This window comes from Ascaphus truei, chromosome 5 (assembly GCF_040206685.1).
Source record: "Ascaphus truei isolate aAscTru1 chromosome 5, aAscTru1.hap1, whole genome shotgun sequence".
Taxonomy (NCBI): Eukaryota; Metazoa; Chordata; class Amphibia; order Anura; family Ascaphidae; genus Ascaphus; species Ascaphus truei.
Window position 1 is genome coordinate 12,109,114 of NC_134487.1, and position 27,373 is coordinate 12,136,486.

General features: G+C 43.2%; 1 protein-coding gene across 1 annotated transcript in view; it reads right to left on the reverse strand.

Moving 5' to 3' along the window:
* The window catches only part of PLXNA4 (plexin A4), a 796,616-nt gene that overhangs the window by 391,077 nt on the left and 378,166 nt on the right, over nt 1–27,373 (reverse strand). The window contains exon 4 of the mRNA XM_075599345.1: nt 8,966–9,097. Within this exon, the coding sequence (XP_075455460.1) occupies nt 8,966–9,097 (132 nt within the window). The remainder of the gene's footprint in view (nt 1–8,965; nt 9,098–27,373) is intronic.

Below are 27,373 nucleotides of genomic sequence, written 5' to 3' on the forward strand. Positions count from 1 at the left end.
TGACCACTTCCTCCCTTTCTGTGTTCTCTATTACCCTGTATCCCACCTTCTCTTTACTGTTATTGAATACATGTTTATGCCTCAATCTGCCTCTTTTATTGTAGCTATAGATACTCTTCGTTCTCACTCCCTTAGACCCGGGCCATAGAGGTGTGGGGAGAGCGGAGGCGCGCTAACGCTGAGGCTTGCCTGCTTCAGTCAGCGCGATTGCACGGACTTGCAGGCGAGCCAGCGTGCGCGAAGGGAGCCGGGGGGAGGTGGTTGGAGGTGGGGCAGTGACGTCGCTGGGCCAATCGCCCGTGACGCACTTACGTCAATGTCACGGCGCCGTGATGTTGACGCTGCTTCAGGCTGATTGAATGTTTTCAGCCGACAGCGCGCTGAAAAACAGCTTGGCGCTCGGCTGAAAACTCCAAAGCCTGTGCACGCCTGTGGACGCTCGCATGAGCCCCCTCTCAAGGCATCCTCATTGAGGATGCAGGGGCTCAGCGCAGAGCGTCCGCACGCCTCAGCACGGCTTGTCCATCTATGGACGCAGCCTTACTCTATTGTCCAGATGTGCTGAGCTCTGTAAAATCACGGAAATTAACATCAGGTTACCTAAATAGAGACCTATTTTAGGTATAGTCAACAGTGCTATGTATAATACCTCAGAACAACCTTCAAACAACACGTGGAGAGACCTCTGAGATACCTGGGAGATATGCTAATAGGATATGCAAAGTATAATGTAATGACTCCTATTAGCTCCTATTATCTCCCAAGTATCTCAGGAGTGCTCCTTTATGAGCGGCCCACACTGCTGCTTTGTGGATATAGAATTACTGTTTGTAATTCTATAAAATATGTAATGTATCATAATCCTGTCTCCCGCTCTCTATCTACAGTACCTTTCTCACTCTCTCTCCCTCTCCCTCTCTCTCCCTCCCTCTCACTCCCTCTCACTCACTCACCCTCTCACTCACTCACCCTCTCACCCACTCAACCTCTCACTCACTCACTCACTCAACCTCTCTCTCACTCACCCTCTCACTCACCCTCTCACTCACCCTCTCACTCACCCTCTCACTCACCCTCTCACTCACCCTCTCACTCACCCTCTCACTCTCTCTCTTTCTCACTCACTCACTCGCTCTCTCTAACCTCGTCTTTTGGCCTTCAACTGTGGACTGCATCCAGTACACACAAGGATGGCCACTACTTAGATCTGGTTTTCACACAAAAAACTTTTCTCTCTCTGATCTCTCCATTTCCCCCTTTCCTCTCTCTGACCATCACCTCATCTCATTTTCTCTCTCTCGCTTTTCCCCTTCTCCACCTCCATCTACCCCTCATATCTGCAGAAACCTGCGCTCTATTAACCTACCAGCCTTTGAGTCCACTTTGCGCTCCTCCCTCTCTTCTCTCAGTTCTGCTCCAGACCCTGACAACCTGGTCAGGAACTATAACTCTGCCTTATCCTCCTCTCTTGATCTACATGCCCCGCTTTCTCTCTGCCGTCCTCGCCCTTCTGATCCCAGACCCTCTCCCATCTTACTTTCAGTGTCTCTTCTGCTAACACCTTCTCCTCTATCGATCGCTCTGTGGCGTGCCACAGGGTTCTGTCCTGGGACCTCTTCTCTTTTCTCTGTACACACTTTCTCTAGGTGACCTAATAACATCTCTTGGGTTTAAATATCACCTCTATGCTGACGACACACAAATTTACCTTTCAACCCCTGACCTTACACCAGCTGTACAACCCAAAGTTTCTGAATGTCTCTCTGTGATATCATCCTGGATGGCCCTCCGCCACCTTAAACTCAACATGGCTAACACGCTTCCCTCTCTTCACTGGCTATTGAGGCCCTCATGCCAACCTAAAGTAGATGATAAACATGAGTGATATCTGTTCTAGCACCTCGGTGAATGCCTAATTTGGAGGAGAAATACTCTGCATGTAACCTGTACAGTGTCCTCATGACATAACGGATCGTTTTCTAGGAGAGGATTGGGTTAACCAGAGTGGTCGTTCCGATTGAAGCAGAAATGGCGCCTCAGATGGTGATCACTGTTGAAGTGTTGAAGTGTTTGTGTTGCAGGATCTCAATCATTGTAAAGATAAAATCTTAATTGAAAATAATATTGTGGGGCCATTTCAGCTATTAGTTTTGCAGAAGATACCAATCCCCAAACCCATAGCTTAGTGAATAAGGACATCGTGGATATATATGTACATGCAAGTAGATTTTTATGGCTAGAAGCCAATCGTGTACAGGCGGTCCTCGCTTTTCCGACGGAATGCTTCCTGCTAACCGCCGTCGGTTAACGGACCGTCGGGTTACAGGTCCCATGTTAATCGTCGGCGGTGACTGTGGGAAAAGCGGGTCTAGTGTCGGATAATGTATCCAGACTGCATAATGCGGCTTCGGGTAAGGCATCCATCGGAAACCGGGACGTCGGTAAGCAAGGCGAGCCAGGCTTTACCTGGCTGTTTAGGCAAAGCACTGTAAAACAGTGATGTATATATCAGATACAAAAGCGAGCAGTAGGAGAAAGTATGTAATATCCCAAGAGAAGTAACTTTGATCATGGGGCCTACAGGGCCAGAGTCACCTCCCAGCAATAGCGCACCATGAACCGTTCACAATACGCATTTCACGAAATGGCAATTGTGCTATTGTTGGGAGGTGACTGTCTGTGGTCTGGGAGATTGTGGAGGAGATTCAAACGATCAGCTGCGAGGCAGCGGATGACATCATCGCGTTGGGACGCGGGGCGGATCTAAGACGTGAGCCAGGAAGTGGCAGATAGACTGGCATTCTCGGTATTGGTCTGTCGAGACACGCGCATGCCAAATACCCCAGGAGCGGTGGAACACCTCACCCAGACGGCAAAGGGACTACAGGTTACCCCCGTTGTTCAAAGCGCAAAAGAATGGAAAATCCGTGAGAATCCGAGAGTCTCTGTTTTATGATGTTATATTACATTTTTATACTGTATAGTACTATGTTATTTTCTTTCTTCTTTCTCATGTAATGGATCTCTGTCCTTGTGAATTGAGTTTTCTACTACATCCAATGGAGGATTTGTACTCACCAATATTCTATGCTTGTATGTGAGTATCTATTAGCAAAACAAACAAAAACAAGATGTTGGGAGATTGGTACAGGGATAGGGAAGTACCACTAGACATCTCTGTGTCTTTTGGGAACGGGCCTGAAGAAGGTGTTTTGTACCCAGAAACATTGCTGCCCCCCTTCCCCTGTACTTTTTACCTTTTCCCATCCTATCCCACCCTTCTCTCCCTTTCCTTGTTTTTCTCCCGGTTTTGTTTTGTTCTTTACTTACGTAAATTTGAACTTGTGTTTTTTGCTCATTAAAACTTTTTTGGCATATTCCCCCCCTCTTTGGACGTTTTTTTGTGTGTGCTGGGAACATTAGATTTCTTTGGTGAGTTTTTATTAGCTTCATCTTGCAGCTTCCTCACTGTATGCATTAAGGGTGAAGAGATTTATACAATCACCAAGACATTAATGTAATTAATATTATTGTATATCACTACATGTTGAATATCCCGTCTGGGTACCCGAGGGCCCAGTAAATGTGTGATACCACGGTGGTATCCTGTCTAATATAAAAACACAGTGTCTTTTTTTGTCTTAATTTGTTTCCTCACACATTGTGTTGTAATGAATGTTTATCGGAATATGTTGCGATACTAATACTATTTAACACTATAGCAAAAACAAGAGGAAAAATCCTCCAAAGATGGTGCTACAAAAAATCTTGGACTAGGATAATCCACCGACTGAAACTTAACATGGCAAAAACAGAGCTCCTCATACTTCCTCCCAAACCTGGCCCTACTACCTCCTTCCACATTACTGTTGGAAGTACTATCATTCACCCTGAAGCCCAAGCACGTTTCGTAGGGGGGTCACTATAGGCTCCTCTGTCACATTCTCTAGGCTCCTCTGTCACATTCTCCTCTCATATTCAAAATGTTTCTAAAACCTGTCGCTTTTTCCTACGCAATATAACAAAGATACGCCCTTTCCTCTGTTGCTCGACTGCTAAAACTCTGACTCAGGCCCTCATTCTCTCCCGTCTCGATTACTGTAACTTCCTGCTGTCTGGTCTTCCTGCCTCTCACCTGTCTCCCCTACAATCTATCCTAAACGCTGCTGCCAGAATCACACTACTCTTTCCTAAATCTGTCTCAGCATCTCCCCTGCTGAAATCCCTCTCCTGGCTTCCGATCAAATCCCGCATCTCACACTCCATTCTCCTCCTCATTTTTAAAGCTTTACACTCTTCTGCCCCTCCTTACATCTCAGCCCTAATTTCTCGCTATACACCATCCCGACTCTTGCGTTCTGCTCAAGGAAGTCTTCTTTCTACCCCTTTGTATCTAAAGCCCTCTCCCGCCTTAAACCTTTTTCACTGACTGCCCCACACCTCTGGAATGCCCTTCCCCTCAGTACCCGACTAGCACCCTCTCTATCCACCTTTAAGACCCACCTTAAAACACAACAGCTTAAAGAAGCATATGAGTCCTATAGCACCGTGGTTAATACTATACACAGGATACATAAAGCTTGGCCCCCTGCAGACGCACTTACCAGAATGCCCTCCTACTGTCTCTGTACATTCCTCCTACCTATCAATTAGACTGTAAGCTCCTCGGAGCAGGTACTCCTCTTCTTTTTTTAAATGGCCCCAAATAATATACATTAACCCAGGGGGTACTCAATCCAGTCCTCAATTCCCCCCCCCCCCCTTCAACAAGTGAGGTGTTCAGGATAGCCATATCAGGATAGCCACCTGTGCTGAAGCAGGGATATCCTGAAAACCTGACCTGTTGATAGCCCTTGAGGACTGGAGTTGGTAACCCCTTTTCTAGTCTATACGATTCTTCCCTAAGGTGAAACAGTGGATTTTTACTGTTATCAATATTCCCACATTTTGAGTAGATGATCCAAAAATCAACCAATCCGACTGACAGAACAAACAAAGTCAAAGCTGATTAGTTGCTATAGTTATGTCAGATAAACGTCTGCTTATCCTAGGCATTAATCTGTGGCATGAATATATTTGTGGCAACTCAGAATATACCAAGAGAAGAACAGAAATGATCATTCTTGCTATGCAGCTTGGAATTAGTTTCCTGCCAATCCAACTCTCTGTGCAACAGATAAAGAACTCTCCAGCCTCCGAGAAGAATTGCATTGAGTCTATTCAGACACTTCCCTATGGGGAACTATGCCACAAATGAACTATATGATGCTCTCATTTGGGTAATACAGCTATGTATGGGTGATACTGACCGCTCCCAAGATCGTTTGCTCTAAATAGATACCTCTCTTAGAAGAAGTGGCTAAATCGGGCTACTATGAAAAAGTAGTGGTACTGTGTTTGAAAGCCGGAGAGCATCATTCTGAATGAAGTGACCAAGCTTTAAAGACCCAAATATAACACATTTATTGCATATTTATACTAGGATAATATAAATAAAATAGAAAGGGAGAGTTGTTTTTGAACCCGCACTCTGATTCTGTAATACAGGATGACGTGGGGGGGGGGGAGAGTTTGGAAATAATGGTAATAATTATCCGCCTGCCTATCACTGTCACTGGTAACAGGGAAATTAATGGCTTAACCCAGGAGTTCTCAACTCCAGTCCGCAAAACCACCCAACAGGTCAGGTTTTCAGGATATCCAGCTTCAGCAGGTGGCGCTGAAGCAGGGATATACTGAAAACCTCACCCGTTGGGGGGGGGTGGGGGCGGTCTTGCGGACTGGAGTTGAGAACCCTTCGGTTAACCCTTTCACTGTCAAAAGGGACCCATAACAAATTGCCGATATGCTACTTAGTGCTTTGCAATGTGTTGCAGGCCCCTCTGGCAGAGAAGGGGTTAAAATGTCCACAGACAGGACACTGCCAGAGAGCCATTTAGTAACCGTGACCCATGAGGACACTGTTCCCACGTGGCTCTGTGGCAGAAGCCTGTCCAGCGGGCATCTCAGAGAAGGGCAAACACCCACGTGAAATAATGATACTGTGTCTCTTCTTACCCTTTGTGTTCTGCATTACCTACAGGAAAGGGAACCAGCAGAGCAGATTGCTGCTTTAAAGTATTTTGAGGGGAGGGAGGGATATCACAAAATAAATGACAATAATATTTCCTATATTCTTCTAAGCGACCCTCATTTTTCCTCTCCATAACGTAGCACGCTAGCAATATATGCTTATTGCTTTTAGAGTTTTGACAAAGGAACAGAATGACTTTGATTTCCTTCACTGGACATAAGGGTTTCGATTCCACGCTTATAATATTTGAAGCAGACAAAAATTGGGTGTTTATTATCGAGTGAATAGATGTTGCATTGGGGTGCCCTTCTCAAATACGTTGTTTTTTTGGGGGGGTATTGCACATTGCATAGGAAATATACAACAATTCTACAATAAATACCAAATTATATGCAAGGAGAGAGACTATGGAGAGATTTGTAGAAATACTTCATATGACTATAGCTAGGGTGCAAGATATGTATCATTGGCAGAGACGGAAAGACTTACGAGAAGGTGACAAAGCATTCCTGCCACTGAAAGGGGCTTGGCATCTCCAATCACACAGGGTAGAGGCAAAAAAAGGGCTTCAGAAATATAGAATCCTTTTTAGTCCCCAATTCCAAAATCTTCATTGCAAACCTCCCGAGGTTTTGGAATTAGGGAATCAAAATGAAAGAACAAGTATCTAAATGTCTACAGTAGGTAGGGTAATGGACAGACTAAAGTGACTATGATTTCCTCCACTGGAAAGAATGCTTTTGATTCCATGTTTGTAACGTAAGTCCTAAGCAGGGGTGGCCAACTCCAGTACTCAAGGGCCAGCAACAGGTCAGGTTTTAAGGATATCCCTGCTTCTGCACAGGTGGCTCAATTGGTGACTTAGTCGTTGACTTGCATTTTCGTTGACCGAGCTGCTGATTGAGCCACCTGTGCTGAATCAGGGATATGCATAAAACCTGACCTGTTAGTGGCCCTTGAGGACTGGAGTTGGCCACCCCTGTTCTAAGCCAACAAAGAATAGGGTGTTCCATATAGATATAATACACTGTAGATTGATAATAGACAGAGGCTGCATTACGTATCAGCTGTCAGTATCAATGGGATCTATGTACCAAGGCAAAACCACTCCAACGCATGTATCAAAGAAAACCATCCTAGTACTTTCAATGGGACTTTTTTCTTTGAAGTCGGCAAAGGAAGAGTAGCACTCGGTTTGTATAATAAACCTAGATAGAATATTATACAAGATGGAGGCTACTCTTGCTCCCCCATGTCACGGCTACTGGAGGTGTATCCAAGCAGCTGAGCACCCGCAAATACTACTGTTTCTCTGATAGAGTGCAGACATAGATGTGCAGAAGTCCGTGCTATGCGTTTCTCTCTGACACATACAGTGGGCTTCAGGTCCTGTTCACGGAAGTGTTCCTTGCTACAGCAACCCCTTTTGTATTTTTCTGTGAAACATTTTCTTTCGCTAAACAATTTTAGCGCCAGCAAGATCAGTCAGTGCCGCATCTGAGCTGAATTTCAGTATCAACCGGAAGCCTCCAAAAGAGAACGTTTCAAAATTGAGTAGCAGAAAAAATACTGAAAAAGTGGTGTTTACACAGAACCTCTTCCCAGCTGCAGGGTGTGTATGGGTGGCAGGTGCATGAGGAATTGCAAGAGACCAGAGGTGGTTCAACACGGAACTCAACGTCTCGTCAGAAATAGAACATATGGTAGCAGGTGATGATATTGTTACATTAGGAAATAAAATCAAATTGCACATACATTTTTTAATAGTGCGAAAGAATATTGGGAAGACGTACATGGTCTACCAACATTTTAATGCAAAATTGGAGCAATTCCAGGGCAAAAAAACCCTGCACCACATGTACCAAGGAAGAATCCCATTTAAATATATTAGACTGTTTTCGTTGATACATCAGGAACACTTGTTTTGCCCCAGAGAAGGTTGGGAGGGTCACTTTGGTGAGCAGGAGAAGAGCCACAGATAGAGGACACCGATTCTCATTCACATTAATGATTCCAACCTGGAGTGCACATTAGTTTCAAAGCGTCCTTGCCCATGCTACATTCAGTGGCCTTTCTCTACTCTTCGCATATCTCTCTCTCTGTCCTTACTATTCTTGACACTTCAGCTACCCTATTACCGATCACTCTGCAGCTGCCCAGTCCCCACAGGCTAACATGGCAATGCTTAAAGAGGCGTTACACTAAGTGGGACTTAGACAATATTGTGAGATGGATAATAGCCCAACAAAACACATGTTCCAAATGCCCATATCTAGTTAGCAACACAGCCCATGCAATGCACAGTCCCTGCTCTGTTATCTGGAGTCCATCTGCACTGATAAGTCAAGGATGTCATATCCTTCAACTCCTATCCTGGGCAATGCTTTTGGTTGAAAGAGATCGGCTGTCATGTTATTCAAGCAGATGATGGGAGTAAAACCATGTGTTATGCCCTGGTACAGAAGGCAGGACTGGAGCTGTGCCAGCTTCAGGCTCTCCTTAGCACATGGTGTTATGCTTTGTTTAGTCACAGGCATCTGGCAAAGGACAAAATGAATAGAAAGGAAAAATAAAGAAAACATCAAACTAGGACCTTGAGGTCAACACACTGTAATTGCTCATTGGCAATTAGGCAGCTTACAACGAGATCACAGTTTGAGTTGGAAATCACTGTGCTAAAGCAACAGTGAGTACTAGATCTGGCCAAGCCTCTGCACTCACACACACTGCTCTCTTCACAGTCTCCCCTTCCCCTCCCTGCCTTCGCTCGGTGCAACGCGGTTGCAATGCCTTGGAGCGAACGCCATTGGCTTTGTAGGCAACCGACTTATATTAACAGCATGCACTTAGCCGGAGTTCACATCGCAATAGGGGAATAAGAGGAGAACCCACCTGCTTCTCCGACATGATGAAAAGTTGCTCTTCATTCTTGGTGAAAGCCATATCCCGTAACACGGGTCCGGAATCCACCACCTGGATGGTCTCATACTGTAAGGCGCCACTGATGGGACCGTCAACACGAATCTGGCAAAAAAATCAAAGACACAAACTGCGTCATTGTTGAGTTCTTTTCTTCATGTTTAGTAGTGTACATTGCTTAGCACAAGCAGATCGGTGTGTGACCTGTGCGATTGGTCACTATAATTGCACACCATACTGCCGTATAACTCAGAAGTTTGCAGACTTCCCACAAAATGTAACGATTTCATTTAACTCGGAATGATAAAGCACAATGTAGGAATTAAATATCATCCTATGAACATCAATAGTGCCGGTCATGCATCTGCATGTGTTTGTCAACAGGAAGATTAACTTTTATTGATACTGTAGTGCCGACGAGTATTCTCAAACAAATCACCAACAAGATCCAGGTACATGCTTGGATACATGCTGGGTACATGCTGGGTACATGCTGGGTATATGCAGCAACATTTAGTGACATTTCTGCAGACAGACTAATGGCCCATCGGATTAACAGTGGGGGGTCCCTGGTAGTCCCATTCAAACTGGGAATCAAACTGAATGGGACTGCCAGGGACCCCTGCTGTGTTAATCCGATGGGCCATTAGTCTCTGCAGAAATGTCACTGAAATGTTGCAGCATGTACCCAGCATGTACCCAGCATGTACCCAGCATGTACCCAGCGTGTACCTGGGTCTTGTTGGTGATAGCCCCAGATTTTCCAAGGCAAGTTTAAGGCAAGTTTTAGATTACACGGCGGCGCACCTGTAGCATGCACAATCCTAAGGTCGCTGTCCCTGACAGCATTGTGACTCCCTCTGATGCAGTACAACAGCTGTTGTGTCAAACACCCACTGGCTTAAATTTTAGAGCAGGGGTGGGCAACTACAATCCTCAAGGGCCCACCGGTCAGGTTTTCAGTATATCCCTGCTTCAGCAGAAGTTGCACAATCAGTGGCTCAGTCAAAGACTGCACCCCCTGTGCGGAAACAGGTATATCCTGAAAACCTGACCTGTTGGTGGCCCTCGAAGACTGGAGTTGCCCCACCCCTATTCTAGAGTATACTTTAGATATTCAGAAATATGGGTTAAACAGTGTTATATATAGACAGACAGGTTAAACGGTGGTATATACACACAGACAGGTTAAACGGTGGTATATACACACAGACAGGTTAAACGGTGGTATATACAAACAGACAGGTTAAACGGTGGTATATACACACAGACAGGTTAAACGGTGGTATACAGGCATACCCCGCTTTAAGTACACTCGCGAGTAAGTACATATCGCCCAATAGGCAAACGGCAGCTCACGCATGCGCCTGTCATCACGTCCTGAACAGCAATACTGGCTCCCTACCTGTACCGAAGCTGTGCGCAAGCGGGGAGACTATAGAGCCTGTTACAAATGCGTTATTTACATCAGTTATGCACGTATATGATGATTGCAGTACAGTACATGTATCGATAAGTGGGGAAAGGTAGTGCTTCACGTTAAGTACATTTTCGCTTTACATAAATGCTCCGGTCCCATTGCGTACGTTAATGCGGGGTATGCCTGTATACACACAGACAGGTTAAACGGTGGTATATACACACAGAAAGGTTAAACGGTGGTATATATATAGACAGACAGGTTAAACGGTGGTATATACACACAGACAGGTTAAACGGTGGTATATACACACAGACAGGTTAAACGGTGGTATATACACACAGACAGGTTAAACGGTGGTATATATAGACAGACAGGTTAAACGGTGGTATATACACACAGACAGGTTAAACGGTGGTATATATAGACAGACAGGTTAAACGGTGGTGTATATAGACAGACAGGTTAAACGGTGGTGTATATAGACAGACAGGTTAAACGGTGGTGTATATAGACAGACAGGTTAAACGGTGGTATATACACACAGACAGGTTAAACGGTGGTATATATAGACAGACAGGTTAAACGGTGGTGTATATAGACAGACAGGTTAAACGGTGGTGTATATAGACAGACAGGTTAAACGGTGGTGTATATAGACAGACAGGTTAAACGGTGGTGTATATAGACAGACAGGTTAAACGGTGGTGCTAACACATGGAATTCAGAAATGAACAAAATATGAACATGACATTGGAGTATAAGAGGGAGAAGTGCCTCCTACTTGGACATTTCTAACACTATCTACCGTTCCACCTATTTAAAACTGTCTGCATAGATTTAATTGTACACCTATTAAGTAGTTCTAATAAATACTGCCGTTTCCCCGCACTGCGCTATCACCGGCTATTTTTGACTTGTTAATATAAAAGTTAATGTGACTTAAAAATCCTTCCTGACTCCTGCAGGGGTAGGGGTCACTTCTTAATGCAAGAGCCAACATTATTTGTCAGCACTTTTAGAAAGCTTGAGTTGCCAAAGGTATATCAGGGTCCCTAATCAGTTTAAAAAGAAGCATAACTCAAAGTCATATACCTATAACTCAGAAGGTTACAGGAGTAGCAACTGACATACGCTGACAAATGGAAATCGCCACTAAAACACTGACTTGCCCTTTGGTCAGAATATGCAGACTGTTCAATTTCTATTTTCTACCTAATTCGAGAACTAAACTAGCGCATTTTTGACTGAAATAAGACTTCTGGTTGATCAGGATCAGCTCGTTTAACATGCAATCGAATATGCTGATGTAATATAAGGTAAGATGTCTTGTATATGCTGTAAACCAATAGATATAAGGCGGAAAAAATATTCCTGCGCCAGAAATAAGAATAGTCAGTAGAATCGTAGAAGAAAATAGGGCAACTGGAAAGGTTCGCCGTGCAGTCAACATGGGAATGTCGTTCTGTAAGAAGAATGGGCTGAGCCCAGTGAAAGCCTCTTGTGACCTTGAGCAAGTCATATGTTCTCCTTTTGCTTTTGGACCAGTCATTTGAGTGTAAGCTCTTTGTGCATGGACTTTCAGATGTATAGCAGCAGGCGTTCTCGCACCCAGCGGGTGATATTGTGCCAGTGAGTGCAATGGCCTCTGCTACATCTGTACAGTATCGTTTTTGCAAATTGTATAAGGTGAAGTGCAACATTAAGCTAAAATTATTAGAAAACCGGGGTGCCTTTTACCTGCTGGGCTCTCTAAGGGCCATGGACCACTCCTACTATCCACTCCTACTATCCACTCCTACTATCCACTGCTACTATCCACTCCTACTATTGTTGTTGGACATCTTTATTATAGTTTCCTAAGTGCTGAACCTCTCAGATAAAGTCCCTAGCACATGTAGAGCCAGTCCATGCCACCAGTAAATGCCACCAGTGCATGCCAACAGTGCATACCACCAGTGAATACCACCAGTGCAAATGTTCACCATGCCATGGCAACAGGACGCTATGACGTCATAAACGTGCTGCCTCATGATATCCCATTGCCATGGCAACGTGGCGTCATTTGACGCCACACGCCCATTTTAACAGGAGCTGCAGGGGAAACAGTACAACTTGCAGGGGAAGACGGAGAATGCCGGGAGACGCCGCCTCAGATAAGCACTCGACAGCGCCCACAATGCACTCTCCCCAGGCAAGTGGGCTAGTGCATTTGTCGAGCCCTGGTTATATGGGTAGCTGAGTAAGGAATTAATTGAGAACATTAATAATTAAAAAGGAATCATTATAATGTCGCAGTGTAATGACCACAACTAATAATATAGAAATATCAAAAGATTTTTAATGTATACAAATATAACTATCGCTCCATTGCTCTCTGAATAATAGGTACAGTTATTAGCTGTTTCAAATAAATGGCATCATTGTTTTAAATCTAAAAAACTATTATACAGGAATATAGTGCATAGGATCAGCCCTAACATAAGGATGTGATTAGGCATCACCATTCTTACTTGCGAATAAACAATCACTCTCCTAACTATTGTCATATTTACCATCATATCATTAAACTGTGACATACTTTGGAATGTTATGTATTAAGCTCAATCAACAAACCACACAAATGTGAATAAAATGTGGGTTCTTGGTAGCAAAGCAGTTTTTGGACAAGGAACAAAGAGGAAGTTAATAGTTTCTTATAGCTGCTTTTTTATCATTTTATTTTTCTTCCATTTGCAAGGCCAATATCCAGAGAACACTAATAATGTAGAAAAATTAATAATCCATAATTCTTTCACCTACAATTGTCTAGTTGTTAAAAGTGCATAGCTTTCTTAGGTTAACATCTTGATTTTCTGGATAAATCTACCATGTCATAGTTTAAGGGATACACTTTGACAAAAAAAGGGTTCCTTTATGGACCGGTACCAGTTGGCTTTGTACAAAGCGTGAAATGTTTCTACATATATGGTGCGCTATGAGGCTGCTCTGTTGATTTACATGTGATACATCTATGGAGAGATAACAATCTGAGAGGGACCACGATGGTACCTATATAGTGCCTGTGGTCTAGGCCAGTGGTTTTCAAATTGTGTTTGGTTATGGAACCCCAAGTGAAATTCTGAGGAACTCTCAACCCTCTCTAATAGCACGTCTGAGATCAGATGCATGGTAAGGAAGCCTAACCATCTCTAATAGCGCCTGAGATCAGATGCAGGGTAAGGAACCCCAACCATCTCATTTAGCGCGTCTGAGATCAGATGCATGGTAAGGAACCCCAACCCTCTCTAATAGCGCGTCTGAGATCAGATGCATGGTAAGGAACCCCAACCCTCTCTAATAGCGCGTCTGAGATCAGATGCATGGTAAGGAAGCCTAACCATCTCTAATAGCGCGTCTGAGATCATATGCAGGGTAAGGAACCCCAACCATCTCATTTAGCGCATCTGAGATCAGATGCATGGTAAGGAACCCCAACCCCCTCTAATAGCGTGTCTGAGATCAGATGCATTGTAAGGAACCCCAACCCTCTCTAATAGCGCGTCTGAGATCAGATGCATTGTAAATTCTTCCATATTTGATACAATTTTCTAATTCCCCTTTAGGGGTGCCCGTGGAACCCAATGATTCCAAGGAACCCTGGTTGAAAAACACTGGTCTAGGCGCTCTATGTGAGTGTTAAATCTTACCACATCTACCTGTTGAACTATTATTGAACGTACTTCCTCATATATCGCCCTTTTCCCTCTCTCTTTTTATCCTGTTTTTGCGGATGCGCTAGTCTGTCTATATCAATAATTTCTTGGGTTTGGAACAGTCTTCATCCAACAGCACCCACGGTATGTGTTTAGTTTAGGATGTATAGAAAATGTACATGTAGATACCTGTACATATATCACTGTGTATTAGAGTGGGTAGCGCTTATCCTTGCTGTTTCTGTATCTTTATTCCCCTGTTTCAGTCAAAATCAGTCAATGTAGCTTTGTGATTTTTAGATAATAAAATTCTTACTCAAATTTTTACTTTCATTGCTTTTGTTAAAAAAAACTCTGCTTCTGCATTTAACAACTGGCGAAAAGTGGCAAAGCTGGGGAAAGTGGCAAAGCTGGGGAAAGTGGCAAAGCTGGGGAAAGTGGCAGAGCTGGGGAAAGTGGCAGAGCTGGGGAAAGTGGCAAAGCTGGGGAAAGTGGCAAAGCTGGGGAAAGTGGCAGAGCTGGGGAAAGTGGCAGAGCTGGGGAAAGTGGCAAAGCTGGGGAAAGTGGCAGAGCTGGGGAAAGTGGCAGAGCTGGGGAAAGTGGCAGAGCTGGGGAAAGTGGCAGAGCTGGGGAAAGTGGCAAAGCTGGGGAAAGTGGCAGAGCTGGGGAAAGTGGCAGAGCTGGGGAAAGTGGCAGAGCTGGGGAAAGTGGCAAAGCTGGGGAAAGTGGCAAAGCTGGGGATAGTGTCAAAGCTGGGGAAAGTGGTAAAACTGGGGAAAGTGGCAAAGCTGGGGAAAGTGGCAAAGCTGGGGAAAGTGGCAAAGCTGGGGAAAGTGGCAAAACTGGGGAAAGTGGCAAAACTGGGGAAAGTGGCAAAACTGGGGAAAGTGGCAAAGCTGGGGAAAGTGGCAAAGCTGGGGAAAGTGGCAAAGCTGGGGAAAGTGGCAAAGCTGGGGATAGTGTCAAAGCTGGGGAAAGTGGCAAAACTGGGGAAAGTGGCAAAACTGGGGAAAGTGGCAAAGCTGGGGAAAGTGGCAAAGCTGGGGAAAGTGGCAAAGCTGGGGAAAGTGGCAAAGCTGGGGAAAGTGGAAAAGCTGGGGAAAGTGGATGACTGTTACTGTGTATTTATTTTCAGTCCCAGGTCAAACGGAGAAATATAGGCCCGTATTTGATACGCTGTGAAGCCGCTTCCCGTGGCTAGAGTACAGTTATGCTCCATTTAATTAAATGAGACTAACATCTTCTCCAGCACAGGGAAGATAACTTCACAACTTATTGTATATGGGATATAGTGAGTAAAACAGAACACAACCAACAAAAAAAAACCATTCCATTGCACTTATATCTCTCTGTCACCTAATACACTATTACAGCACCAGATATACTGTAGGCTGTGCTGATATTCATTGGACCACAGATATCACTAACCATTCAGATCAATTGCTTACAGATGCAGTCTGTGTCAATCAGCATATTGATAATGTGCAACATATGTTGATGCATCATATTGTGATACATAAGAACATGGCTAATGATCAGTCTGGTACCACATCTGTTGCAGTAATCGCCACTGAAGTTTGTCCAGGGACCCAAATCCTGTAGTTATTCCAAAAGAAAGTGAGTTGAGGACATACTTGAAAACGAGAGGTAACTCTCAATGTATTACTTCCTGGTAAAATATTTTAGAAATAAATAAATAGAGTTGAGCACCCCTACACGAAGTAAACCCTTACAACACATGCTTGGGGAAGGTGTCTACACCTTCACCTATAACAGTAAGTCATGAATCCACAGTCCTGATTCAAACCATTTTTCCTTGCCAATTCTTCATCTAGGTCTGTATTCCCCCCCCCCCCCCAACACTTTTCAGTTAAAAAGCTCTAATCTCCTAATTTTCGATGTAGATCTAAGCAAAAACATTTAATTTTTCCTTAATAACCCGAATTGTGTTATTTTAAAGCACAGTATATTCCAATCCCTTTATGATAGTTCCAGAAGCTGGTGACAAGAAACGGAACGGTGATCAAAGCAGGAGATAGAGGAAGATACTGTGCACTGCACACAATATCCATGGAGTGAACAGCTGCTCAGCGTCGTGCTTTGTGTTCTCAAGTTGCTCATGGTGAAAACAGTCTTGGGTCTCTAACCGGAGAACCCTTCCAATGCTGCCCCAGCTACTGCTAATTCTACCTTTATTTTGTAGGACCTCCTAACCTCCACTTTGTACACACATCCTCCCGCTCTGCTTTCCCAAAGCAGAAACCTGTTCTCTTCCAGATCTTTTAAGTTGGAAGCTCTTTGGATATTGCTTGGGTGCTGCAAGAAACTGGATGGTGAGAAGTTCAGGGGAGATTTAAGGACATACGGAGAAGGTGGCGGAATCATGGATTGACACCTCAAAAACGGAAATAAAGAAGGCTTAGAAAAGACACAAGGCTATCCTTAATATGCAAAAACAAAACAAAAGGGTCTTATAGGTGGGGCCAAATGGTTATTATCTCACAAGCCCTCTATCCCATGTACCCAATTTTCCTACTCTATCTGTCCATGAAATGTCTGTTAAGTGACTGTTTGACCTCTGTTCTTTTATTGTAACCATGTATTTTTTTATAACTCTGTGCCCAGGACATACTTGAAAAACGAGAGGTATCTCAATGTACAGTATTACTTCCTGGTAAAAACATTTTTTATCAATATAAATAAATAAAATCTGCCGTTCATTTCTGTTTCGAGGAACAAAAAACATAATTGATGATGTTACGCAAACTAGTTGCAGCTCAAAGGTAAAAATGATCCTTTATATTTATTACAAAAGTATGTAACAAAGGCATTACTCCCATTACATGTATGTGAACATTTCCCAGTGTACTTTGCAGGTTTCTGTACAATTTTAAAGAAAGCCACAAATTTGTGATATTGAACTTCATAAAAGTCACCACGTTTTACAAATCTACAGGGAAATCATAGGATTGTACATAATCATGTTAAATACATCACTTACTATTAGCAGAATTGTCTAAAATAAGATGTTTTTTAGTTTGAACTAAAATGTGCTTTTTGGCAGTGTAAGTGCTCGGCCCTGTAAGGGAGGGTACGTTTGCCTAATGGAACGTCAGACGGAGTTGGTGGAGTTCTTATGATGAACTATCATGTTAACCCTATAACAGCTAACGTATGATCATGCAAGTTTCCGTACCATGTGCATCTTCCACAGGTTTATATCAGCATCACAATCTATTAGATCAGGGGAGAGTAGCTCCTGGCAGAATGCTGTGTCCCGTTCACTGTATCCTGTGTGGACATAATCTGTACGCCTAGAGGCGGTGTCTGGTAATGTTACAATATCGCACAGACATCCATAATGGGAGTAGCATTGAGTCAGGACAGGAGTGGTCAACTCCGGTCCTCAAGGGTCAACAACAGATCAGGTTTTAAGGATATCCCTGCTTCAGCACAGGTGGCTCAATCTTTGACTGAGCCACTGATTGAGCCACCTGTGCTGAAGCAGGGATATGCTGAAATCCTGACTTGTTGCACGGTCTTGAGGACGATGGTTGGCTACCCCTGGTCCAGCACTTGCTGCATGCTCACACACTAGATGCCCCCTCCCCCCCCTAATAATAATGTAGTTGTATATCACAGTATAGAGAGATCTGAATAAAAGGTACAATGAATCTCTGTCCCTGAGAGCTTACAACCTGCGGAGACGGATGGTCTGTAAGGTGCCCTATGGCTTAGCACCACTTAGCAAATATGGCCCAAAGTGGTGAGCAAAAAAAACACAAACTGCTGAGATGGTGTTTGCATCACATTCTGCCACTATGAAGACCAGTAACTACTCCTAAGAGCATTTGCTAGTAAAGCATGTTGTTTCACAGCTGAAAAGAAGCATTGTTTCCCCATTCAGTGTTGAAAGCTGTTTGTATTACTTAGTAATTTGCTGACGGTGTTTCTAGCGCTGCCGTTTGTACAGAATGTGGCCACGTTCCTCAGCTACAATACTTTTATTACAGTTCCACTTTGCGTTACCTCTTTCCAGACTGTAGTTCAAGCTGACCTCCTGCAGAAGAAAAATCCACTAATACGCCCTATGCTCGTGGAACGGCTGCAGCTATTACCATTTTTTTTTCTAAATTTACCCTCAATGGCGCATTGTCAGAATTGGTGCACCTCCTATATCGACCTTGACCCCTTGCAGGCGCACTTACCAGAACACCCTCCTACTGTACGTTCTTCCTACCTACCAATTAGATTGTAAGCTCTTCGGAGCAGGGACTCCTTTTCCTAAATGTCACTTTGAAGCCTGAAGCGCTTCTTCCCTTTATGTGCTATTTCTATTATTTGTTATTTATATGATTATGTCACGTGTATTACTGCGGTGAAGCGCTATGTACATTAATAGCGCTATATAAATGAAGGTTTACATAAAATGCCTGGTTTGGCTGTCACATAAAATCTGAGAGCCTTTGACACATTTTTTCATTCAGTGTTACGGTGCTTAGAATTTTCAGGAACTATCGTCCCCATCCAGTATCAAGGCAAATGTACAGCAAAGAGAATCCTTTCCATCTTGAGTCTTTGAGTATCAAAAGGTCTATTCAATATGCTGTGAAGTCGCCTTACTCTCCGGAAGGTTTCAGCTCTATTCATTTAAATAAGAAAATCTTCCCCTCGCTAGCAAGAGGAATATTGATTTTATAGTGCGGTTTTTAGTTTTTGCTGTTTTACCAGCGCTCCCCTCCTCTTTGTATTCACATCTGTACATGTGTCAGCTTGGGATTTGTCGCATTAAAAGATAAAGATGAAATAACACATTTAATAAACATACAATGTACAGGGGGATGAAGATCAAATCCCGTATCACACACCCAATTCTCCTCCTCACTTTTAAAGCTTTACACTCTTCTGCTCCTCCTTCATCTCAGCCCTAATTTCTCGTTATGCACCATGCTGACCCTTCCGTTCTGCTCAAGGATGTCTTCGGTCTACCCCTTTTGTATCTTTTGTATCTAAAGCCCTCTCCTGCCTTAAACATTTATCACTGACTGCCCCACACCTCTGGAACGCCCTTCCCCTCAATACCCGACCAGCACCCTCTCTATCAACCTTTAAGAACCACCTTAAAACACACATGCTTAACGAAGCATATGAGTAGCTCCATGGCTGATAATTATCACCTCATACATAAAGCTTGGCCCCTTGCCACACTTACAGAACACCCTCCTACTATCTCTGTACATTCTTCATACCAACAGATTAGATTGCAAGCTCTTCGGCGCAGGGACTCCTCTTCCTAAATGTTACTTTTTTGTCTGAAGCGCTTCTTCCTATGATGTGTTATTTGTATGATTTGTTATTTCTATGATTGTCACATGCATTACTGCTGTGAAGCGCTATGTACATTAATAGCGCTATATAAATAAAGACATATATACATACGTACAAGTGACATACCCAACATTACCACAAGCTGTTATTGAGATCTGAAATGTTTTACTTAGTACACACATTGTGTTCCCTCTGCTACACCCCTCTTTCTACAACATACTAATTATAAAGTATATATTAAACTGCTGGGAGGATTTGACATGAATGAACGTTTCCACCAATGATAGATCCGGGTAAGCGGCACTGCAGATTCACAGCTATCTCAGACTCTGAAAAAGGTTAATGCGGCTGTTAATTATAAAGTGTACTGAAGGAAAAGGCCATTCAAAAAGTTAACAGTTATATCTGTCTATATATTCTTCTAATTGAACTGTGGAATTTCCAAGAGAGACGATAGCGATGCATCACTGCCAATAATTTATCCTTCCCCCCTGTTTACGTTTCCAGGCTCTCTCCTTATCAACCGTCCTCCACAAAGTAGACACAATATACAGTTTGACTGTAGTATGCAGAAGAGAATGCAGAGACATCAGGGTCTTCTACAAGAGAAAGGAGATAAGGGTTATAGACACTTCCTGCTAACAGATTCAAATGAATGGCGACCACAGTCCCAAGCAGGGTAAAAGTGAACCCGGCACAGAAAGAAACAGGCTCCAGGGCACTCCTAGGATGATCCAGATCACTTGTAGATCAAATGAAAAAATCGTGGTCCCAGAGTAGAGAAAAAAATGACAAATCTTTATTGCAGTATACAGAAGTAGAAAGATAAAAACCTCCCACGTGTTTCAACCACTGTTTCGTTCCATCTGCCTTTGAGCGCATGACAGCTTCCTGCATTGTGTAAAAGTGAACCCGACAACTTAAACCATGCACAAACAGAGACGCGCAACTTTTTCCGTGGATAAACATGGGCCGAATTTATATGGTTTGGGAACTCGGGCGAAAGTTTTGTACTATACACCTCTATTCACCATTATACACGAGAAGCAGCATTTCTGAAGTCCGGTACTAGGGAAAGCAGAGAGTCGGAGGACAGGGGGGTGTATTAATATGCAGAGAGATCTACCTGCAATAAACGAGCTTACTGACGCAAAAGGGGTGGAGATCGTAGACTGGAGTCGCTCATCCTCCACTCATGAAATACAGGGAGTCTTCCCATTTATATTTACATCATATGTGAGATAATAGGAAATGGGGGTTATTCACACAACAAGAATTCCCATTCAAGTCAATGGGAGTTTCCATTATTAGGGATCAGTTCTAGGGCCCAATCGGCTCCATCGCACTATAATGAATGATCCCCAATGTGGTATACAGTATATTTCAAAAATACAGGATTTAATACTGTTAATATGATGTCTATATAGAGATGAATACCAGTCCACACAGGGTTTCAATTTGATTGTCATAACCATTTCTCTTGCCGAGGTGCCTGTGGAATAGGGACAGTAATGCATTGCTGAACCTTACGGCTTTACAGGGGTTAAAATACAGTCGTTTCTGCTATGCTTCACTTTAACCATTAGGGATCTCCAGGAGCAGCTGTTTTGTTACTTGAACATTACCCTGGGCGGCCTGTTTATATACAGCACACCCATTGACATATCATACAATGAATATCCTCTCCCTGTAGCAAACAGATGCTGATGTTCAAGAATGTTTCCTACAGTTTGTTCAGTAGAAAGATCATTTCAATACTAACAAAGATTTTAATCTTTAATGGAAGAGCCTCCAGTTCCCCTTAGATGGGTCTGATGTGTTCATACAATTGCTTTCATATGGAGTTCCTGCCTCTTATCACCCAGTTAAGGTAAGTGAACTGTATAATCAGCCTACCATGTATACAGTATATAGCTATCCTTATGTGGCACAAACATTTTCTAAGATGTTTCTGCATTAGTATTTCAATATCTACTGTACATATCAATGAATATGTTTTTCTGCAGTGGGGTTACCATTTGGTAATGTCATGCTTAATCGTCTCTAAAGTCAAATATTCCTATGATAAACAATGGATCTTCAAACAAATACCCTATACACCTGTATCCTCACAGCAGCATGTCAATGAATGTGAAATAGAAAAAAAAAGTACTGTACCAAGTACAAACAGTACACATTTGCCGTAGGGGCACATTTAAGGCCTCACCCTAGAGGTCTCCTAATTCCAAGACAGCATCTGAAACAATGCCCTTCCTTCTCTCAAATGTATCCAACTCACACCGACTTTATACTATACCACATGGAATCTGTCAGGCAGAGCCACATGTCTTACAATGTCCCGTGTTTCCTACCACTCAATAGTGCTTTTCTTTCACTCACAAGGTGGATACAGAAATGAAACTATAGACTTGACCTAATCCAAGGAGTATTAGGACATGGTTACCATCCTGTGTGACCCAACACATAATGTCAGGCCGAAAAAATAGCAACTCTTTCAACAGGCTCACCCCCCTTCTATGGTTTTCTGTGAACACGGCACATAAAACCCCCATTCACGCAAACGGCTTCTTTTCACTGAGCTTTGCTTGATCAGGTTCCAGAGTCTCCGTGAAAGCTGCTGTAACAGAAAACCAGCTCCCAGTGTTTGACGTCAGCAGCTACAGGGTTAATGGGAGGTCATTTACAAAAGACGCCTAAAAAAATCAAAAAAAATCTTCGGGTCTCTGGTTTCCAAAATGTATCACTAGCAGGTGGGTTTCACGAAGGAAAATCCAACGTAGACATCTGTTTGATGAGAATATAAAAGCATTCCAGCCAACAGGTACACAGTACAATTCTGGGGGAGAGATGAAAGAGATCTATACATCTTGTGTTGTGTAAAAGATACTTTTTATGGTGGAAAAGGTACAAATAATATATACATTTTTGTTAACTAAATAGCAGAGAGTTTCCTTGTATGCTGCGATTGGTTATTCTAATGATTATTATTTTATGCTTTTACTTTAATATAGTGGCAGGGATGAAGTATACAGTGTGCAGCACTTTATGTCCTAAGCATGAGTCTTGACCAAGGTCCGACCTTCATCATGGCCACCAGTAAAAGCTTTGGATTAAAAATCCACGAGTGTCAAAAAAATTGTTGCAGAGACATCATACATGTCTTCCATGTGTCGTTGAGAAGACAGACTGAGCTTTAGTTTTCCAGGTTCCCTTAAGTGATAGCTTGAAACATGTTCTTCAATCAAGCCTTGGAAAAATCAGGCAAGCTTGAAGGACACTAATGGTGAGGAATAATCAAAGAGTATGCGAAAAAAGGTTTAAGACACAGGTGATCAACTCCAGTCCTCAAGACCCCACAGTAGGTCAGGTTTTAATGATGTCCTAGCGTCAGCACAGGTGGCTCAATCAGTGGCTCAGTCAGTTACTGAGCCACTGATTTAGCCATCTGTGCTGAAGCAGGTACTGATTGAGTCACCTGTAAAAAAGTTCAGGGATCTTAAAAAAAAAAACACAAAAAAACATCTTTTCATACCAATTTAACCAGTTATCTGTTCTCCATTTTTTACACCTCAACATTTACCTAGTTCACCCCAAAAACGCACATTTTCAGACTTGCCTGGCATGCCAAAAAATGCCCATTAGGGTAAATCACTCTGTATATAATATCGCACCACGATGCACAGGCCTTTCCAAAACCAAAGGGGTTCATTGCAAACAAGTCACAAAATATCAGTGTATTTTATGATGTCGATATCAGCCCCCGACAAATGTAGCACAGTAGGTGAGCATTAGGGAGGAAATATGGTATAATCCAATGTCAGAACGTTATTATTATGATGATGTATTCATGCAGTTTCATTGATTTCAGTTACATTATGTAGTGCTATTGATCTAGCTATTATGCCCTATTTCTCTCTCCCTCCGTTTGAGGTTGCCATGCGAAGGCTGTTAAATGATCTGGACCAAATTATCTCATAGCCATCAACAATTTAACAGTATGGGTTCCACGTTTCCAAGTGTCCTGGTTATGCTCCGGTGAGACGGTGAGGACACGATCCATGCCTGCCGTTGTATGTAGCACTGTAATCTAAGCTGTGCTGTACCTGGGGTTTGCCAGGCACGTGTAATCCTTTCCTGAAGAGCTTGCCATCCTTTTTGCAACCCGGAGGAGTATAAAATGACTGGTGTCGTGGCGTTCGCATACAAGGATTCTGCAACTCTGCGTGTGCGGACGCCTGGTCTCAACTGAAGATTCATAGTACATTATCTAAATGGATCCGTTTCCACAGCTGAGGGGAAAGTATAAGGACTTTTATTCAAACATAGGCGACCAGGGAAAATCAGCCGCATTCTACGCCCCTGTCCTGGCACCGCTATCTCCTGGTAACTCGTGTTACCCCTACAGTACGTTGGAATGAAACTCCTGATGCGTGCACCCAAGCAGCGGAACGGACCCATTCAGTTTATATATTAGGAATGCAGAAAGACTTACGCCAAGTCAGAAGGAGTTGGCACTGGGATATGAAACGGGTGCTCCCACTTTAAAGGCAGTGCTACCATCCCTGGGTCACTACTGCCCCCTAAACAAGGTCACCAACTCAATGGTATAAGAGTCATTTTGAGTTTGTCCCTATTAACATGTTATCGAACAAGTTTGCTTCAGTTGTGGTAAATTTGCTATTAAAGCTGCAGACCCAGAAATATCCTATGTGTGCTTTTTTTAAATAAATCAGTTCTGTACTATGAGAAGATACTTGTAGCATTAAAAAAACAAAAAACAAAAAAAAAAACCTGTGAATGACATTTTTTATATATTATAATATAACAAGCCTTGTTTGTTTCTATAGCGACCATTTAAAAAGTCACACCCCCTTCCTCTTCTGAAACAATTTCCGGCACACCCCTTTTTGAGCCCTGCCCTCTCTCTAGCAGCGCACCAATTGTATCTAGCGACGGCCTGGTCACATGATCTTCCCCACAGAACTCTTCTGCTGCACTGACAGCCATTTAGTGAACCCCCGAGCCGAATCTTCGCCGATCGATCACAGGAGAACAGATCGATCGGCAACTTAGCTAATTACTTATCATTGTGTGGATTGTATTGATGCGCATATCAAAGGCAACACAAATGTTTTTTGTGTGTGTTTTTTTAAACAAACAGCAGCTTGGCCTGCAGCTTTAACATGGAGAGTATGTTTATACAGTATATACACCAATGTATTTGGTGGTAACATGAATGGAAGTATTGACTCAACATGCTGATTATATGAAGCCTGTGTCTACTTATTTCATGTCTAACACTACATAGGTTACGGCCTCCATTTCTGAGCCATTATACAAAAAGTGATTCAGGCTCTAAACGAACACAAGATAAATGGACTGGAACGAGTAAATAAGGTCGCAGAAACAGAAGAAGATCCACTAATAAGATATTAGGAAAGGAACCTCTTCTGTTCTGCATGCTGATCCCCATGTAGTGGCCTTTGGTGACGCTGGTAAGAGATTAAAGTGCCTCAGTGCAGACTGCTGTTACATTACAAATCTCACCTACTTCAAATACCTCAGGAACTGGGGAAGTCCAAACAAGGTGACCCATTAAATAGGTAAATATCACACCTGGAAAAATAAAACACATTCTGTATATCGAAGCCTTTCCAGCCTCTTGTAATAGATGTGTATCCTTAGCCAGCAAATGGCTTATCTTTCCAGTATTGCATTTAGGACAAAACCGGACAGCTGTGTGTCAGGGGACCGAACTCACAGACTGCCCCCTATCCCACGGGTGCTCAACTCCAGTCTTCAACCCCCCCCCCCCCCATCAGGTGAGATTTTCAGGATATCCCTGCTTCAGCACAGGGGGCTCAATCAGAGGCTCAGTGATTTAGCCACCTGTGCTGAAGCTGGGATATCCTGAATACCTGACTTGTTGGGGGGTAGGGGGGCTTGAGGACTGGAGTTGAACACCCTTGCTCTATACCCATCCATGAAACATCACTGAACGCTTGGAAAGGGTGAGATCTCTTTTCTGAGGTTAATCTCCCCATTGACATCATTTTCTGGGCCGTTAGCCGTCACTTTTACAGAACATTTTACACTCAAAAACATGTCTCCAATCCGACATAGAACATACCAAAACCAAGGGAAGAACAATAGGAACCCGAGATATGTGAGAAGGGGGAATAAAAAGGGAAAATACCAAAAAACATATACTTCAATTAATATATCAATATAAAAGAATGTAATAATGAACACAACTTTTATTTTATAAATGTGTATAAATGATATGCTGCCTCAAGTAGGATGAGTGTGTCGCCTATTTCAACGTACAATATAAGTGGAATGCTTGAAAGAAAAACACAATGTGCAAACTGTGCCCGAAAACGAGCTTCTACTTTCTGCTCTTTAGAAACTGAGAAGTCATTTAAAAACGATGGATTTTGTCACTTGCTGGAGTGCCCGAGTGGCCTTCAATGTGCGGGGCGCATGCGGAGACCCCTTAATAAAACAATGATAAGAGCATAAAAGAAATACGCCTAAAAGACCTGGAGACCCGTAGTTTATCGCAAACACTTTTCTCTGGAACCTAATAGAGATCCTATATAAGCAGGGGGGTTGAATGTGTTAAGCTGAGTGTTTGAGGAAGGATATTCACATTGTACACATAATTACCACATGGGTTTAATAAAATGATATTATTGTATACAACAAATTAACACTTTTTAGAATTTTCTCAGTGTAATATATATATATATTTATGTGAGCTTTTGTCTTTTTTGTTTATGTATATGGAATACATTTTAAAACAGCACTGTGTCTCTCCCTGGCAGGCTCTCTCAGAGAGCTGGGACCCTGGGCATGTCGGGCTTGGAACGTCAACAAGCCAATCTTGAAATAAAATTGCCATTTATTCAGGCAGCTAGTGCAGAGAACAGAGAACGGGTGTCACATGGCAAGAACGGGTCTGGCTAACAACCTGGCCGCAGCGTTCTGCACCAGCTGCAGGCGGCGCAGCTGTGCTTCCGGAAGACACAGGTAGAGCGCATTGCAGCAGTCCTGGCGTGAGGACACAAAGGCACGGACAAGCGTAGTAAGATCATCTGGGGGGGGGGGGGGTCAAGTGCTTAATCCTGGCGATGTTCTTTAGGTGGTAGAATGAAGATTTGATCACAGCTGTCACCTGATGTTTAAGGGTCACACTCAAGGACAGCACCAAGATTCCCCCCACGGATAGAGTGCAGCAGCTGGGAACCCCTAAACTTAAATTGTGAATTTCCATGTCTTACTGCCCCAATCGGCACTATTGCAGTTACACGAATAACCTTCAAAATCTTTAAAATGTCAGGAAAATGTCAAATAATCATTAGCTATCCAGGGAAAATTTCATGAGAAGGCCTCTATTCCGAAGCCAAAAATGACAATATGGACCGGTGTTTTCTAAATCAGAGGCAAACGTGTTCGGGTTTTTTAGCCATATAGTTTCTGCAAAATTCATACAGACAAGACAGGAGGAGCTTCATACAAACAGAGCGCCTTCCAACGGGGCAAAACTGATTTCTCTGGAGTAAGACCAATGCTGTCCCGCAGTGAACAAGGGGAGTAAGGTTTCAGTCACTCAATCCCAATCTCAAAACACAAGACGTCTTCAGTGTCAGACTGGCCCAACTGGTGTCCTGTTTCTCTCCCGTTGCCCTTGTCTTTGGAAACTCACACTAATGGGGGAAGGTGATGTCACATTGTACACAGAGCTAATTAGAGGTGACACAGAGCTGAGTGTAAAATGAAACACATCACCTACTTCGTTTAACCGGGGCTGGAAAATGTCGAGGTGTGTGGTGTTGGTTCTGATAAGAAGCCAGTAGGGTTGGCAGGTGTCCGGCATTGAACTGGACTGTCCAGTATTTGGATACTCTGTCCAGTAAAAAATGAGAGGTACTGTAA